Genomic DNA, 15595 nt, shown 5'->3' with positions numbered 1-15595 from the left:
AAATTTGGCCATTATAGGGATTGGGATTTTTTTTTTTTTTTTTTTTTCACACTCTCAATTTGCTACTCCTTATATATATGGCTTTAAATTTGAAAGTTTAGATTCTCTAATTATTCATCAATTTAAATCGCTATTATATCAGTAATGCAAATAACCGCTTATTCCTCTTCATCTATATATATTTTATATACGCATGTCTGCCGACTGCCATCTTTGAAAGAGAGATATCGACCGTCTAAAGCTCATTAGACGTAGTAACAATAGGGAACCAACTGATGGTTTGGTCCCAAGATACATAATATAAATGTTGTAACGTATGATTTTACTAATTGATTTTCTCATCAAGCCATTGAAAGTTGCATGCATACATTTGTCAAGAAAAATATAACTAAGTACACAATAACGGTTAGACTAAACTGAAAACTAATTGCATGCATTCATTGGCTTTGTTTTCCAAGATGTAAATAGTAAATTTCTTTTCCACCACCACACACAAGAAAATGTAAACAAGTAATGGAGGTTAATTAGGTTATTCAAAACCTTCTTCAGACAAAAATGTATAATACACACACCTCACCACCACACAGTAATTTTTATTTGAATTTACGAGAATCAGCTTTTTGATACAAGTTGAATCAAATTTCTTTGTCAAGTAATGAATCTCCTTGATTTCATAAATACATTTCTTACCAAAATATAAAATAAATACCATTAGCTTTTTTTAAAATAAAGAGAGCAGGTGATATCATTTTTTTGGCAGGAAATATCATTATTATCCAGTGATCTTATCATCACATTTGTCCTCGAAGGCTGCATCTTCAGTTTCTATATAGATACAATAATAGATATATACAGCTTTATTTAAAATATTATTCCTAAAATTACATTCTCCAACCAAAGTACCACTTTTAGTAGTATATAAACAGTACTGTCAATTAACAAAACACACACAAACAAAAAAAAGCACACGAGACAAAAGGCAGAATGGGTTATTCTCGGCAAACGAGGCGAAACAGAGCACTCTCCTCTGTTTCCACACTTCTCCTCTGTTTCCTCCTCTGCATCTCTGAGCCATCGAACGCCCAATCTTCTCCGGTCTTCGCATGTGACATCACTGGAAACCCTTCTCTAGCCGGATTTGGATTCTGCAACACGGAATTGAAGGCCGAAGATCGAGTCACCGATCTTGTCGGAAGATTGACGTTGGAGGAGAAAATCGGGTTTTTGGGGAGCAGAGCTAACGGCGTGAGCCGCCTTGGAATACCTCCTTATAACTGGTGGTCGGAGGCACTTCACGGCGTTTCTGATGTCGGACATGGTACTAACTTCTCCGGCCAAGTCCCTGGCGCCACTAGCTTCCCTCAAGTCATACTCACCGCTGCTTCTTTCAATGTATCTCTGTTCGAAGCCATTGGCAAGGTAAAAGACTAATCCCCTTTTCCACTTTCCCCTAAATGTGAAAACTCACTCGTCATGCAAATAAAATATTTGATTTAGATGCAAGTATTATGATTCTTGCTTCTAGCGTTAATAACATTGATCCATGAGTTGGTTTAAGGTTGTGTCGACGGAGGCGAGGGCAATGTACAATGTGGGATTAGCTGGATTAACGTTTTGGTCACCGAATGTGAACATATTCCGGGACCCGAGATGGGGACGAGGACAAGAGACTCCTGGAGAGGATCCGACGCTCACGAGCAAATACGCGGTGGCTTATGTTAAAGGTCTTCAGGACACTGAAGGTGAAGATCCAAACCGTCTTAAAGTTGCCGCTTGCTGCAAACACTACACCGCCTATGACGTTGACAATTGGCAAAATGTCCAACGTTACACATTCGACGCCGTGGTAAGAAAAAAAAGAACCTCAGTGAGGTTTGTTATTTGGTCACACCAAATATATTTCCATGTGTTTATGCACTGTTTTCTTATCGTGTGTTGGATTAGGTGAACCAACAAGATATGGATGATACGTTTCAACCACCGTTCAAGAGCTGTGTAGTTGATGGGAATGTGGCTAGTGTCATGTGTTCTTACAACAAAGTTAACGGTAAACCGACATGCGCTGATCCTGATCTGCTTTCTGGTGTGATCCGCGGTCAATGGAAGTTAAATGGGTAAGGTTGTTTCTAAACAGTTTATTTCTGTGTGAAGGGTTTGGGGTTTTTAATCATAGATTTGTTTTTTTTTTTTTTGTGTGTGTGTTTTAGGTACATTGTTTCAGATTGTGATTCAGTAGATGTGATGTATACGAGCCAACACTATACCAAGACTCCAGAGGAAGCTGTGGCCAAATCTTTGTTGGCAGGTTTGGATTTGAATTGTGATCATTTCACAGGTCAACACGCAATGGAAGCGGTCAAGGCGGGTTTGGTAAACGAAACAGCAATTGACAAAGCGATTTCAAACAACTTCGCGACTCTTCTGCGCTTAGGATTCTTCGATGGTGACCCGAAGAACAAGCCCTACGGTGATCTCGGTCCCAAGGATGTTTGCACCGTTGAGAACCAAGAACTCGCTAGAGAAGCAGCAAGGCAAGGCATTGTCTTGCTCAAGAACTCTGCTGCTTCGCTTCCCCTCTCATCTTCCGCTATCAAAACGTTAGCAGTGATTGGACCAAACGCCAATGCCACCACAACGATGATCGGAAACTACCATGGTAAACCGAAATTAACACAAAATTGAAACACAAGGTCGATTCAATTTCAAGCTTTAAAACTGAGATCGGTTTTTTTTTTTAATATATTTTCAGGGATACCGTGCAAGTACACAACGCCGCTTCAGGGATTGGCAGAGACAATATCGTCGAGGTATGAGCCAGGTTGTTCTAACGTGGCGTGCGCAGAGGCGGATTTAGACTCAGCCATGGCTCTGGCGGCTTCTTCGGATGCGGTTGTGCTCGTGATGGGGGAAAATCTATCAATTGAACAAGAGAGCCTTGACCGAGTCGACTTGTTTCTTCCCGGGAAACAGCAAGAGCTTTTGACTCAGGTGGCTAAGGTGGCGAAAGGACCGGTGGTTCTAGTCATTATGTCCGGTGGAGGATTCGACATTACTTTCGCCAAGAACGACGACAAGATCACGAGCATTTTGTGGGTTGGGTATCCTGGTGAAGCCGGTGGTCTCGCCATTGCTGACGTCATCTTCGGTCGTCATAATCCGTGTAAGTATAATTCCGCTTGAACCGGTGAGAACCGACCGGTTTTGTTTTAAGATTATTTTCTTAACCGGTGGGAATTGTTTTGGTTTTTCGGTAGCTGGACAGTTGCCAATGACGTGGTATCCTCAGTCGTATGTGGAGAAAGTTCCGATGACGAATATGAACATGAGACCCGACGAATCGACCGGGTATCCGGGTCGGACTTACCGGTTTTACGCCGGAGAAACCGTGTATGCCTTCGGAGACGGGATTAGCTACACTCAATTCACCCATCGGCTAATCAAAGCCCCAGGACTTGTCTCTCTCCGCCTTGACCAGAGCCACCCTTGCCGATCATCGGAGTGCCAATCAGTGGACTCGATCGGACCGCACTGTGAGAACGCCGTCAAGGGAAGATCGGATTTCGAAGTCCACCTGAATGTAAGGAACGCCGGAGACAGAGAGGGGAGCCACACGGTGTTTCTGTTCACGACGCCGCCGGCTATACACAGATCGCCGATTAAGCATCTGCTAGGGTTCGAGAAGGTTCGACTGGGGAAGAATGAAGAGGCGGTGGTTAGGTTTAAGGTCGATGTGTGTCAGGATCTGAGTGTGGTTGATGAAATCGGGAAGAGGAAAATCGCATTGGGCCAACATCTTCTCCATGTGGGAAGCTTGAAACATACCTTGAACATTAGGGTCTGATATGATGAATTTCTTTTTGTTGGTTAAAATTTAAAAAGGAATGAAAATATTGAGGACGTATTTTTCGCGTTTGGTTTAAAGAAAATCGCGTTCGAAAAACGAATTTGAAAAATCCTCGCAGTCTCTTCTCTTCTTCGTCATATTCACACTCGCGCCGCCGCCTTTTTTATCGCCGTCGACGCTATATTTCACCGCCGGCGTCTCTTTTAGAACTGGCCGAAAGTGAGAAACACTAGGAGAAATGTTTATCGAATCTGTCCGTCCAGATTTTAAAATGAATAATTACCTAATTAAAAAAAGGAATAAACGACTTTCGAGGAAATTTATAATGGAAAAGGAGCAGATATAACGAAAACCCACTTTTCACCGTCGATTTCGTATGAACAGTAGTATTCAAGAGAGGGAAAGAGCTTAGATTTCTGCTCTTATTCGAATGTGTGATTTTTGTTAGGATAATGACAATATATAATCTCATTGAATAGATTTAATTTAATCTGTTTAGATTTAGATAGACTCAAATCTTTTGTACTCGACGAGATTAATTATCTATAATCTAGTGTCATTAACCTAACAGTTTCTGCTATTGGTCCTGATTTGTCGCGTTGACTTTTTAGGAACTGTGGGGGTGGAAAAAGTGAAGATTTAGAGTCGGAGATGCCGCCTGACGGCGAACTGGCTCCGTTGGAGCAGTCGGCGGTGAAGAGGAAGACAACTCAGTCATGTCGGAATTGGATTTCCATAGACGTCAAGGGGAAAAAAACAGAGCTTGGTACAGACAAATACAAGATTATGGACCGTGTCCAGATCCACGCTCGCGATCTCCGGATCCTCGACCCAAACCTTTCTTACCCTTCTGCTATTCTAGGTCGAGAGAGAGCCATTGTTCTTAACTTAGAGGTTAGGACTCTGTTTTCTCCTCTGTTTTTTTTTTTCTTATTGTTGATTATGTTTTGATTTTTTTTTTTTTTTGGTTGGATGCAGCATATCAAGGCGATTATCACTGCCGAAGAGGTTAGATTAAGTTTACTTTTGATTTATATTTTTCTTGATAGAGAAACTTCTTTCTCGCTGGCTCGTAGCTAAACTAGCTAGATTTGGACAAAACACTAAACTTGCTAAAGTTGGTTACTTGAAGCATACTTTGTTTGATGTTTTTGAAAATGCTACAGGTTTTGCTTAGGGATTCAACAGATGAAAATGTTATTCCCGTCCTGGAGGAGCTTCAGAGACGCTTGCCTGTTGGAAATGAGGCACACCATGGTCAAGGAGATGCTGAAGCTGGCGAGGAAGAAGGTATCCCTCAACACTACATAGGAGAATCATTTACTCTTGTTCGCTTTTTGGTATTTGAAAATGTGTGTTTGTTACTATTTAGAATCCCCGTTTGAATTCCGGGCGCTAGAGGTGGTTTTGGAAGCTATTTGTAGTTTCCTTGCTGCAAGGACAACAGAACTAGAGAGCTATGCTTATCCTGCTTTGGATGAACTTACCTTGAAGGTAACGTAACTTGGCCATTATTTGTCTTCACTGATCCATTCCCAACTACATCAGACGATGAACAGCCATTTCGTTTTGTAGATAAGTAGCCGTAACTTGGATAGGGTTCGTAAAATGAAGAGTGCCATGACCCGATTGACAGCTCGTGTCCAAAAGGTGAGTAGTAATCACTTGGAAACAGAGCACATGTTTATAAAACAAGTGTATTTTGTGAATTATGCTTAAGCCTCATGACAATTAACTGTGTTTTAAAGTGAGTCATTCAATCATCTCATCACTATTTTTGTAGGTTACGGATGAGCTCGAACAGTTGTTGGATGATGACGACGATATGGCTGATCTCTATCTTTCAAGGAAGCTTTCTGGTGTATCTTCATTGATTAGTGTTTCTGATGAACCCGTTTGGTATCCTACGTCCCCAACAATAGGTTCCAAGATTTCCAGAGCAAGTAGAGTGAGAGCCACGGTTTGTGGGGACGATGAAAATGATGTTGAAGAACTTGAAATGTTGCTCGAGGTTGTTGCATGGATAGTGGTTATATATCTACTTTCAGCTACATATGAATATTAAACAATCATTAATTTGTTTTTTTTTTTTTTTTTCTGACAGGCATACTTTATGCAAATCGGCAGCACTTTGACCAAATTAACCGCGGTACTGTATCATCTTGTTCACTTATGTTCTTGCCTCTCTTTTTTTCTTGCTTATTATAGTTTTCGAATCTCCTCTGAACACGATGCAGCTACGCGAGCATATTGATGGCACAGAGGACTGTATTAACATTCAGGTAAGCAAAACGAATACTTTTTTTTTTCCCTGAATTTCAAGGATGTTATGTAAATGTAAGCTCTCTCAATGCCTAATGTAAATAAAATCATCGTTTAATTTTTGCAGTTAGACAAGCATCGAAATGACCTGATTCAGGTGAGTGAATATAGAAGAAACCTCAAGATTGATAATTCTATCTCATATATTTTTTTTAATGTGTTTAAAAAGTACCCTGAATCTCTGCAGTTAGAGCTTAAGTTAAGCTCTATAACCGTCTGTGTATCGGTGGCCTCTCTGATCGCAGGAATATTTGGTATGAACATTCCCTACACATGGAACGACGACCATGGATACATGTTCAAATGGGTATGGAACACATTTAGAAAGAATCGTTTAGAATCATGTAAAGAATTGATTTCATAGGCTTTTTCTTGTTTTGGTTTCTCTTTTTGCAGGTGGTTATTGGCACAGGGGCGTTTTGCACAATCTTGTGTGTGATTATACTATCGTATGGTCGGTTCAAAGGGCTTGTGGGATGTTGATGATCGGATGAAAAAAAAACCCAGGTGGATTGTAAATGCATTAGGTGTAACATGTTCATCATATGAAATCGATGAACGATTGAATTCGCGGAAGATTCTATGATAGATAATTTTATCCGTGGTATACGTACATTGCGGTTAAATGCGTTTTGAAGATCTTTTTTGGTTTTGAAGATCCAAAATTTCGTTTTATCTTCAAATCAAAGCAAAGCCATTGGCATGTTTCTGGCCATTTATGGTTTTGTAATAAGACAAAGTGGTTATTCATATATCAATATAATTTGATCCCAAACCAAAACAAGAACATGAAATATAATAAAAAAAAGATGGAAAATTTAGTATAGTAGCTTTTTAGTAGATACTGTAAAAATATAATATTAGCTTCCACATTATATATACTATATGAGCTTTTACAAATAGGCTTACATGAAACAAAATAAGAAAAACAAAAATTATGCAACAAAAACTATAATATGATAATACATTTACTTTTTAAATAATATATATTTCTCAAAATTTAACCAATAAAATCTCACAAAACATATGATCATAAACAAAAATACAATAATAATTCAATTTACTACAAGACTCAGAAAAGATAAAATAACATTACGTAATAAAAGAATAAACACAAAATCTTACAGATTCACAAGTTTTTCTAAAAATCCTATGGTTTCAGAGATTTGACCACTGAATCTACAACTAGAAAGTATTTACCTCTTTTACTTTATACCTACTAGTACTAACACAGAACAAAACTTTAGTTGCTCACTTACAGTTCATTAAGATCTGTAAGATTATTCAGACTTGAAGGCATGTTTCCAGTAAACCAATTCCTATCAAGGCATCTGTATCAAAGAAAACACACACATGATACCAAAGAAGTTGGACAAATACACAACCTGAAAATTCACTTACTACTTACAACACTGTTAACGATTTAATGAGGTTGAGACTATCTGGGATTTTCCTAGTGAATTGGTTTCCATCATTTAGGCTATCGACAAAACAACAAACAAGGAAGTTACTCTGTTAGACACTACTCTCAACTTGTGCAAATTCTCAGCTGAAGAGTTTTTCTGAAATTTCTCCTTAAAGCTTGTTTCTCCCAAAATGATTGTCATATAAAGTAGTGAAAAAGAGTCAGATTATAATTATTATATTAAAAAAAGACTAATTACATAAAGCCAAATGGAAAGAGTTTTTCAATATATACAAATTCTTAGCTTCGAGAAGCAGGTAGTCCGAGTGCAGAAGGAAGCTTGCCATCAATCTCATTATCAGCTATATCAAACCATTGTAGTTTTGATAACTATCCAATGGAAATAGGAGATAAGACAAGGTGATGATCTACTTATCTTGTAGATTCACAAGTTCTTCTAGCTGATAAATATTGGTGAAAAAGGTTTTTCTAATAAGACAAAGTGATTATTCATATATCAATATAATTTGATCTCAAACCACAACATTCACTCTGAAACATGAATATAATAAAAAGGTTGTAAAATTTAGTATAATAGTTTTTAGTAGATGCTGTAAAAATATAATATTAGCTTCCACATTATATATACTATATGAACTTTTACAAATAGACTTACATGAAACCAAATAAATTATGCAACAAAAACCTATAACATATAATATATTTACTTAAAAAATAATAATATATTGCTCAAAATTTGACTAATAAAATCTCAAAAAACAAGCAGATAAAAATGTGTATTCACCAAGTAAACATATAAGTCTAATTGGGAGGGAGAGTGCAGCTTCTGGACTAAACAAATGAGCGTGATCTTCGGAGGAAAAACAGGCACAGTATGTGTTGTCGCAGTTCTTCTCTCTTCACAAGCTTGAGGACAAGCTTTTCTAATTTTTAAAGGGGCGGGTATTGATACGTTGGTTTTTGAGAGAGTTTATGCATCTTTTGTATAATCTAGAAAGAGGACTAAGAATTTCTTACATGGAGATTATTTTGTTCTTGAAACAGGTTACATCCACCCAGCTTCCACAAGGATCAGGTCCCACCCATGAATCAGGGAACCTGATCCAATTTGACTTCAATGCTTTCATCACAGAAGCTGCACCAAGATTAGAAAAGAACTCAATTAAAAACCCTAAATTTTGCAAAAAGAAAACCTTGAATGTCAATGTATTATCACACTTACCATCTGAAGAATAAACATGGGCAAGAGCAGAACAAACATGGGCAAGAATCAGTAGCAACATGATGAATGACTTCATTTCTCCGAACTTTGGTTTTCTGCTGGAAGGAACGTCTTTTCTATTTTTTTATCTAAAATGCAGGAGAAGAAGATGCAGAAGAAGAAGAAGAATGTCGTTGTCGCTTTAAATGTTCTGAACGTTAATCATGGTCTTAGTAGGAACTAGGATCTCTACGAAGAAGTTAAGGAAAAAACAAAAAAAAAAAACAATTTACGGAAGTCAAAGGTCAAAACTCAAAAAGGTGACATTTCTTAACCGAACCAAGACAAATAAAAAACGCTCATCCGGTCCTAACTGAATTGAAATTGAATATACGGAATTGAACCGACTTGAATTTGGTATTTTGAGTCCAGCCTCCAGGGAAGAACCTAATTGAGAATACAAAAATCATTTTCTCAATTACATTTTCTTTGTTCTCCTTCGATTCTCTCTGCCCGAAGCGAGTTCTACTGGCTCAGATCCACCAGGTATTCAATTCTTTTTTGGATTAAAATTTACTATTATTCGCCGTGCATCTGATTACTTCTTTTCCTTCTCCTTCTTCTTCTGGGTTTCTATTGATTGCTTTATATGGATTCATGAATAAGAATTGCATGGCCTGTTTGTGGAATTAACTCTTCTGGTTTTAGTTCCTCTTCAATTTGTTCCATTTTCTCTTTAGATTTTTTTTTTGTTGTTGTTCGTGTGTGTGTGTGTGTGAAGCTTTATGCTATTTGCTTGCTCTATACTAATAAATCTTGGTCAAGAATCCCTAAATCAGCATCTTTAGTCTCTGTTTTGTCTCTAACATTCTTCTATCAAGTCTTTGTTATGTGATGCTATTGGATGAGTCCTTGTTTCCATCTTCTTCCTTTCCAGAGTGCTTTAGAGAGCCTTTAAGGTTTTTTTTTAACTCTAACTGATACCAACTCTTCTGAAGATTGTTGCTCGAAGCTCAGTTTGAGCTCAAGATGGATACTACTAGGGATGATGATTTCACATTCTCAAGGGTGAGGTTTCGTATAAGTGATAAAAACATGAAAGTTTTGGTGGGGGTTATGATTGATTCTTGGTTTGTCCCGTTTGAAGGTTGTGCCACAAGATAGTGAAGTTGTTCTAGAGGCCAAAGACCTTGCATCACATGTACACGATATTGCCCTTAACGATGGATCAGATCGTCAAAGCAACTCTCTGAAACAAGATCCTCCAAAGGAAAAGATAGTAGGTTCTCTGTCTTTCACGGTGACTGATTCCTCATCTTCAAAGCTGTCCAATGAATCATCTGAGATCCTCAAAGCTTCAGCTAGGAAGCCTATAAAACGTACCAAAGTTCCATTTGAAAAGGGTTATAGCCAAATGGATTGGCTCAAACTTACACGAACACATCCCGATCTTGCAGGTTAAGCTTTCTTCATTAGTCTTCTGTTTCCTAAATACTTTTTTCATGTGCTACATGAAGGGGCAATGCATTTTGTTTTGCAGGCCTCAAGGGAGAGTCAAACAGGAGGCTTATTTCAATGGATGAAGTTAAGAAGCACAAATCAGGAGATTCGATGTGGACTGTTTTGAAAGGTCGTGTGTACAACATATCACCTTATATGAATTTTCATCCTGGGGGTGTCGATATGCTGATGAAAGCCGTTGGGAGAGACGGTACGTTCTTGTTTAACAAGTACCATGCTTGGGTCAATTATGACATCTTACTTGAGAAATGTCTTGTTGGAGTTTTGGATGATACCAAAATGAAGAAGCAAGAAGCTTAATGGCTAATGCTAAAAGGTTGAGATTATCTCATACACGCGTATAGAGAGGATTCTTAAGTCAATAAGATTTTTTTTAGTGTTTCCATTTTGATTCTTCAAATGAAAACGCTGATCACAACATGTACTGTGTATTAGACTTTTACACAACTCTTTGATGTCAATATGTTAAAGGTTTCCAGAATCAGTGATTCCCATGTTAATCTCTTTTACAAACTTTGGAATGGCAAATTACAAATATTATATAGAATCTTAATCTTATACAAAGTTCACAATACAATAGACAACAGTAGATAATGCACTTCGATTCATACAAGGAAAACAACAAAATAGATATACATGAAGATACCAACAAAGAGGGAAATGAAATCAAAGAAAAGTCAAGCAGACATACATCCTACGCCATATCGAGTGGTCGGAAAAACAAGAAACAAAGCACTGCAAACAATTCCGACCATTAATGGAAAGCTCTCCATAACTTGGTCTATCTCTTTCTCTTTCCCTGGAAACAAACATCCAGTGACCCTCCGATCCGAAGACGCAATCGCCATAAACACCAAAACGCTCATCACTGCATGAACAAAGTCGTTAACCTTCAACTTATACCTCTCGTCCGTGACCGGAATCGCCGCCTCCGCAATCACATCTCCGCCTCCGAAATCCGGCGGTGGCGGTTTCATGAACACAGCAAGTCCACGTGGCGTCACGAACCCGTAATAGATTTTCCCATCGGCGGCTTTGAAACTATCGGTGAAGTGGAAGAAGAAGCAAGACATGGCGCAGAGAAGCAAGAGAAGATGGATCATGAGCGTGTTGATTCCGTTACAGTCACCGCCACGGTAAATCGACGGAAGAACCATTTCGAACATCAAGAGAGTTCCTGTCGGAAGGAAATTGACGAGCATTGATGTCTTTGAAACCGTTTTTTGAACTCCTTGCGCCACCATGCGACGTTTTCGACCTTTTCCTCCTCCGGCGGCTGCTCCTGCCGGAAGTGTCGGAAGTGAAGAGACTGAGACGGGTTTCGGCGAACGAGATGGTGGTGATGGTTTTTGCGACGGAGTCGCCGTGTAAACTCTGATTCCTACACTTTCCTCTGTTTTCTCCATTTTTTTTGTTTGTTTCTCTGTTTTTCTGATGAGACAGTTTTCGTTTTCTGTGAAATGTACCAGTTTATATATACTTTTGATCCGCTAAGACTGTAACTGTCTCTATATTATTTTATCTGAAGAAGTTGCTCTCTGGTAACTATAAGAAAGGCAAATCAGACTTTTCAAAGTTCACGCTTTTTTCTCCCCAACCACAGTCGTTATTTTTATTTTATCAGACTGAGGGTAGTTAAGGTATTTGAAGTTTAAAGAAAAAACCTGACTCGTCCACGCATTATTATATTAGACTATCACTTTGCCAATAATCTAGATTCTTGTTTCTTCGACACCTGTTTCTAAATTTGATTCTCTCATTTTTCTTCTTGTTTTCTCCTTCGATTCTACCTGAAACCCAAGTTTCAGATCCACCTGGTAACTCTCTTCTTCATTCTTTTCTGATTCATTTTGTTAATGGGTTTTCATTAATTTGCTTGATAGGGGTATTTGAATCAGAATCTATGGCTGCTTTTTAAAAATTGAACTCTTCTGATTTTAATTATTCCCATCAGTTGTTCTTCAATCATTTAGACTTTGTTTTGTCTTCATATTATTCGTCTATGGAAATCTTTTTATGTGAAGTTTGCAGAGAATTTGTAGTTATTTGATGAGTATTTGTTTAGATTTTTTTTTTTTCCCTAAAGTGCTTCTTTGTTTATTGGCTTGTTCAGAAACTTGATGATAATATCTATTCTGGTGTTTTCTCCTGCTTTCAATAATCAATCTTCTAAGTCAAACTTCTGAAAATATATATTTTCTTAGATTTTTGGATCTTGTGTTTGGATGTTCAATCGTGTTTCAAACCAAGTTTTGTATTAGAAAAAGAAAGGAGTTGACTTTTGAGTTTTTGATGCATCTCATGTGATTTTCACTTTTTTTTTTTTACTGAAATTTTTGGCAACAGTACAGAGGAGGACATAATATCAGTAAATACCATTGTACAAATCTAATATTTTGTGTACTCTATTTGATTAAAGATGTACAATTTTACATCTCACTTTAATTAGTATAGGCTGCAATTTGCATCCAGAAGTCATTTGGTTGGTACTTGGCCTTATGTAGCTTTCAATCTTCTTCTCTTCAACTTCAGACGCTTACTTTTATGACTTCAATTCCCTTGAATGTTCTCCGTCTGGCTCAGATTTTTCTAATGTTGTTGCATTCATAAATACAATGTTCTTTGTGCTTCATGCATCTCGCTATCTCTCTAGTTTAATGTTTTCTGGATTTTGTTTCAGGTCTCGAGGAAAGTTCTACAAGAAAATATCTTTACTTGCCAGCTGAACCTGATGTTTTGGGTAATATCTATCTGGTTGACAGTATTACACTAGCAAAATAGTTCTTTGTTCCAATTCTTGAAGATGGACAGGGCAGATACCTCTGGCTTTGTTAGTGGCGGAAGTTTATTATCTCTCAAGTTATTCCAATAAATGCTTATAGCTACAAGTTTGATGTGCTAAGTCATAGCTTTTTGGGAGTTCTCTTTCAATCTAAATCCTTTTGATCTTCATATGAATTTGAACGACGGTGTGGCTCATCTCTCTTATGCCACCGGCATCAATAATCACGACAATATGGGTGACACTGCTCTTAGCCTGAAGTGCCTGTCTGACTCTCAAAACCATTTTTGTTGTTCTGATGTTTCTAATTGCACTGATGATGGCTGCCGCTTGGTCCTTGGATTAGGTCCAACATCAGCTTCATACTATTTCAGCAACAAAGAATATGGTTCTGGATTCACTCAAGAACTCGCAGCACCAGGTGATTCAGTTCTGCAGCTTGGTCTTCCAGCTGTAAGCATAGACACTCTCAGCGGACCGGATTGTTCATTTTCGACATATGCAGATATCAATAACAGTAGACAATGTGTGGTTCCTGTTGTAGATGAGTGTTCTACTTCTGCAAAGAGATCAGGTGGTTACATGCCATCACTTCTGTTAGATCCAAGGTCGGAAAATGACAGAAGTCCTTCAAAGATCCAAGAACTTGACCATTTTGGAACCGGCGTGCGTTATGATAATTCACAAGTGAGCCTAGAGTCATCACAATACACAACGTTCTCTGTACAGCAGAGGACTTACAACCCGAGGAAGTGCAAATTTATGGGATGTGTGAAGGTAGCTCGAGGAGCGTCAGGGCTCTGCATCTGCCATGGAGGAGGACAGAGATGCCAAAAGCCAGGCTGCAACAAAGGTGCAGAGAGTAAAACCACTTTCTGCAAAACACATGGTGGAGGGAAGAGATGTGAACACTTGGGATGCACGAAGAGCGCTGAAGGGAAAACAGATTTCTGCATATCTCATGGTGGTGGAAGACGCTGTGAGTTCAATGAAGGATGTGACAAAGCAGCTCGTGGAAAATCTGGCCTCTGCATCAAACACGGTGGTGGCAAAAGATGTAACATCGAAAGCTGTACAAGAAGTGCTGAAGGACAAGTTGGTCTTTGTATATCCCATGGTGGTGGGAAACGTTGTCAGTTTTTCTCAGGTTGTAATAAAGGAGCTCAAGGAAGTACTAACTACTGCAAAGCTCATGGAGGTGGAAAACGCTGTATATTTTCAGGGTGTAGCAAAGGAGCAGAAGGGAGTACTCCTCTGTGTAAAGCACACGGTGGTGGGAAACGCTGTCTCTCTGATGGAGGTGGGATTTGCTCTAAAAGCGTACATGGTGGGACTAACTTCTGTGTTGCTCATGGTGGTGGGAAAAGATGTGCAGTGGCTGAGTGTACCAAGAGTGCGCGTGGTCGAACGGACTGTTGTGTCAAGCACGGTGGTGGGAAACGGTGTATGATTGATGAGTGTGAGAAGAGTGCTCAAGGTAGTACTGATTTCTGCAAAGCTCATGGTGGTGGCAAACGATGTTCTTGGGGAGATGGGAAATGCGAGAAGTTCGCTAGAGGGAAGAGCGGTTTCTGCGCTAAGCATAATAGTGTTATGTCTCGGGAGAAAGAAGAAGATGGAAGTAAGAGCGGTTTGATTGGACCTGGACTCTTTCGTGGCCTTGCTGTTGGCTCTGCCTCTGATCAGTCTCAGTCTGGAGTTAGCGCCGTCTCTGAGTGTACTGATTCTGTTGATGGAGTACGGTTTGAGAAGAGGCAGAAGAAGGAGATGATGATACCGATGCAGGTTCTTGTACCTTCGTCAATGAAATCTCCAAGTAATTCACATGAAGGAGAAACAAACATCTTTGACTTTATGATTCCGGAGGAGAGAGTTCACGGCGGCGGGCTAGTGATGTCTTTACTTGGTGGCAACCTGAAACATCCCTCCATTGATGGAATCTGAAAGACTTATGTTTTGGTAAGTATCACCTTTTCAGCACAAACCTTTGTAAAGCTGTAAATGTGTTTAGAAACTGTGGGGATCGATCATTTGTACATTTCATGGGATGTTTTGGTTTTTTGTTCGTAACCGGTTATGTTGCCCTTTGTTTGTTATCTAAACCGATGACTCAGAACACAAGTCTTGTTTCTAGATTATTTGTTGGACATTATGTAAACTGGAGCTTCCTGGATCAGTGTCACACTAGTTCCCGGTTAAATAAATAAACGTTCTGGTTTACTATCTATTCCATTTGAGGGTGTTTGAATCGGATTAAACCGGACAAAGCTCGAGCCGTGTAAACCGTAATCCGTAATGAGCTCAGTTTGGGCCTTGGGTGAGCGTTTGTATAATCGCCAAAATAATTGTCGAACCCAAAATCTACCATATACAGTATAGCCTCATCTGAAATTAATTTTCTACGGAAATTTTGAGAGCCACAACGGTCAAGAGACGAGAGCAACATGAAGATAAAGAGATAAGGGATGCTTCCTACAGATGAACAACATTTCTTTCCAC

At 38.9% G+C, this 15595-nt stretch overlaps 5 protein-coding genes across 5 annotated transcripts; 4 read left to right on the top strand and 1 right to left on the bottom strand.

Annotated features, from left to right (window-relative positions):
- Positions 1 to 962: 962 nt before the first annotated feature.
- LOC18019487 (beta-D-xylosidase 3) lies at positions 963 to 3901 on the top strand. Its single transcript, XM_006399392.2, has 6 exons — positions 963 to 1419; positions 1559 to 1846; positions 1945 to 2114; positions 2208 to 2656; positions 2750 to 3160; positions 3255 to 3901. Exons 1-6 carry the CDS (start codon positions 985 to 987, stop codon positions 3839 to 3841), a joined length of 2340 nt encoding a protein of 779 aa, XP_006399455.1. The 5' UTR covers positions 963 to 984; the 3' UTR covers positions 3842 to 3901.
- A 525-nt stretch (positions 3902 to 4426) lies between these two features.
- Positions 4427 to 6649, top strand: LOC18019486 (magnesium transporter MRS2-7). Its single transcript, XM_006399391.2, has 11 exons — positions 4427 to 4738; positions 4823 to 4852; positions 5011 to 5134; positions 5217 to 5338; positions 5420 to 5494; positions 5628 to 5855; positions 5949 to 5993; positions 6082 to 6126; positions 6234 to 6263; positions 6354 to 6473; positions 6563 to 6649. The coding sequence occupies exons 1-11, from the start codon at positions 4496 to 4498 to the stop codon at positions 6647 to 6649; spliced, it is 1149 nt and encodes a 382-aa protein (XP_006399454.1). The 5' UTR covers positions 4427 to 4495.
- A 2582-nt stretch (positions 6650 to 9231) lies between these two features.
- On the top strand, positions 9232 to 10827 carry LOC18019485 (cytochrome b5 domain-containing protein RLF). The gene is made up of 4 exons (XM_006399390.2): positions 9232 to 9339; positions 9792 to 9861; positions 9941 to 10250; positions 10334 to 10827. The coding sequence occupies exons 2-4, from the start codon at positions 9823 to 9825 to the stop codon at positions 10612 to 10614; spliced, it is 630 nt and encodes a 209-aa protein (XP_006399453.1). The 5' UTR covers positions 9232 to 9339; positions 9792 to 9822; the 3' UTR covers positions 10615 to 10827.
- A 15-nt stretch (positions 10828 to 10842) lies between these two features.
- On the bottom strand, positions 10843 to 11738 carry LOC18019484 (protein DMP9). Its single transcript, XM_006399388.2, has one exon. It carries the CDS (start codon positions 11718 to 11720, stop codon positions 10992 to 10994), a length of 729 nt encoding a protein of 242 aa, XP_006399451.1. The 5' UTR covers positions 11721 to 11738; the 3' UTR covers positions 10843 to 10991.
- A 275-nt stretch (positions 11739 to 12013) lies between these two features.
- Positions 12014 to 15270, top strand: LOC18019483. The gene is made up of 2 exons (XM_006399387.2): positions 12014 to 12131; positions 12995 to 15270. Exon 2 carries the CDS (start codon positions 13268 to 13270, stop codon positions 15038 to 15040), a length of 1773 nt encoding a protein of 590 aa, XP_006399450.1. The 5' UTR covers positions 12014 to 12131; positions 12995 to 13267; the 3' UTR covers positions 15041 to 15270.
- The last annotated feature ends 325 nt before the right edge of the window (positions 15271 to 15595 follow it).

The sequence above is a fragment of the Eutrema salsugineum genome, unplaced genomic scaffold, assembly GCF_000478725.1.
Source record: "Eutrema salsugineum unplaced genomic scaffold, Eutsalg1_0 scaffold_2, whole genome shotgun sequence".
NCBI classification, from domain to species: Eukaryota; Viridiplantae; Streptophyta; class Magnoliopsida; order Brassicales; family Brassicaceae; genus Eutrema; species Eutrema salsugineum.
Note: the sequence above shows the minus strand (reverse complement) of the source record. Positions and strands in the feature narration are given on the sequence as shown.

What these genes read in the sequence shown, in the direction of transcription:
- LOC18019484 (XM_006399388.2), bottom strand. Translation starts at nt 11,720, where the DNA reads ATGGAGAAAACAGAGGAAAGTGTAGGAATCAGAGTTTACACGGCGACT.
- LOC18019487 (XM_006399392.2), top strand. Translation starts at nt 985, where the DNA reads ATGGGTTATTCTCGGCAAACGAGGCGAAACAGAGCACTCTCCTCTGTT. An exon ending in GGTCAATGGAAGTTAAATGG is followed by an intron (nt 2,115 to 2,207) that starts GTAAGGTTGTTT and finishes TGTGTGTTTTAG; the next exon opens with GTACATTGTTTCAGATTGTG. An exon ending in CTTCGGTCGTCATAATCCGT is followed by an intron (nt 3,161 to 3,254) that starts GTAAGTATAATT and finishes GTTTTTCGGTAG; the next exon opens with CTGGACAGTTGCCAATGACG.
- LOC18019483 (XM_006399387.2), top strand. Translation starts at nt 13,268, where the DNA reads ATGAATTTGAACGACGGTGTGGCTCATCTCTCTTATGCCACCGGCATC.
- LOC18019486 (XM_006399391.2), top strand. Translation starts at nt 4,496, where the DNA reads ATGCCGCCTGACGGCGAACTGGCTCCGTTGGAGCAGTCGGCGGTGAAG. An exon ending in CGATTATCACTGCCGAAGAG is followed by an intron (nt 4,853 to 5,010) that starts GTTAGATTAAGT and finishes AAAATGCTACAG; the next exon opens with GTTTTGCTTAGGGATTCAAC. An exon ending in TGAAGCTGGCGAGGAAGAAG is followed by an intron (nt 5,135 to 5,216) that starts GTATCCCTCAAC and finishes GTTACTATTTAG; the next exon opens with AATCCCCGTTTGAATTCCGG.
- LOC18019485 (XM_006399390.2), top strand. Translation starts at nt 9,823, where the DNA reads ATGGATACTACTAGGGATGATGATTTCACATTCTCAAGG. An exon ending in ATGATTTCACATTCTCAAGG is followed by an intron (nt 9,862 to 9,940) that starts GTGAGGTTTCGT and finishes TCCCGTTTGAAG; the next exon opens with GTTGTGCCACAAGATAGTGA. An exon ending in AACACATCCCGATCTTGCAG is followed by an intron (nt 10,251 to 10,333) that starts GTTAAGCTTTCT and finishes TTTGTTTTGCAG; the next exon opens with GCCTCAAGGGAGAGTCAAAC.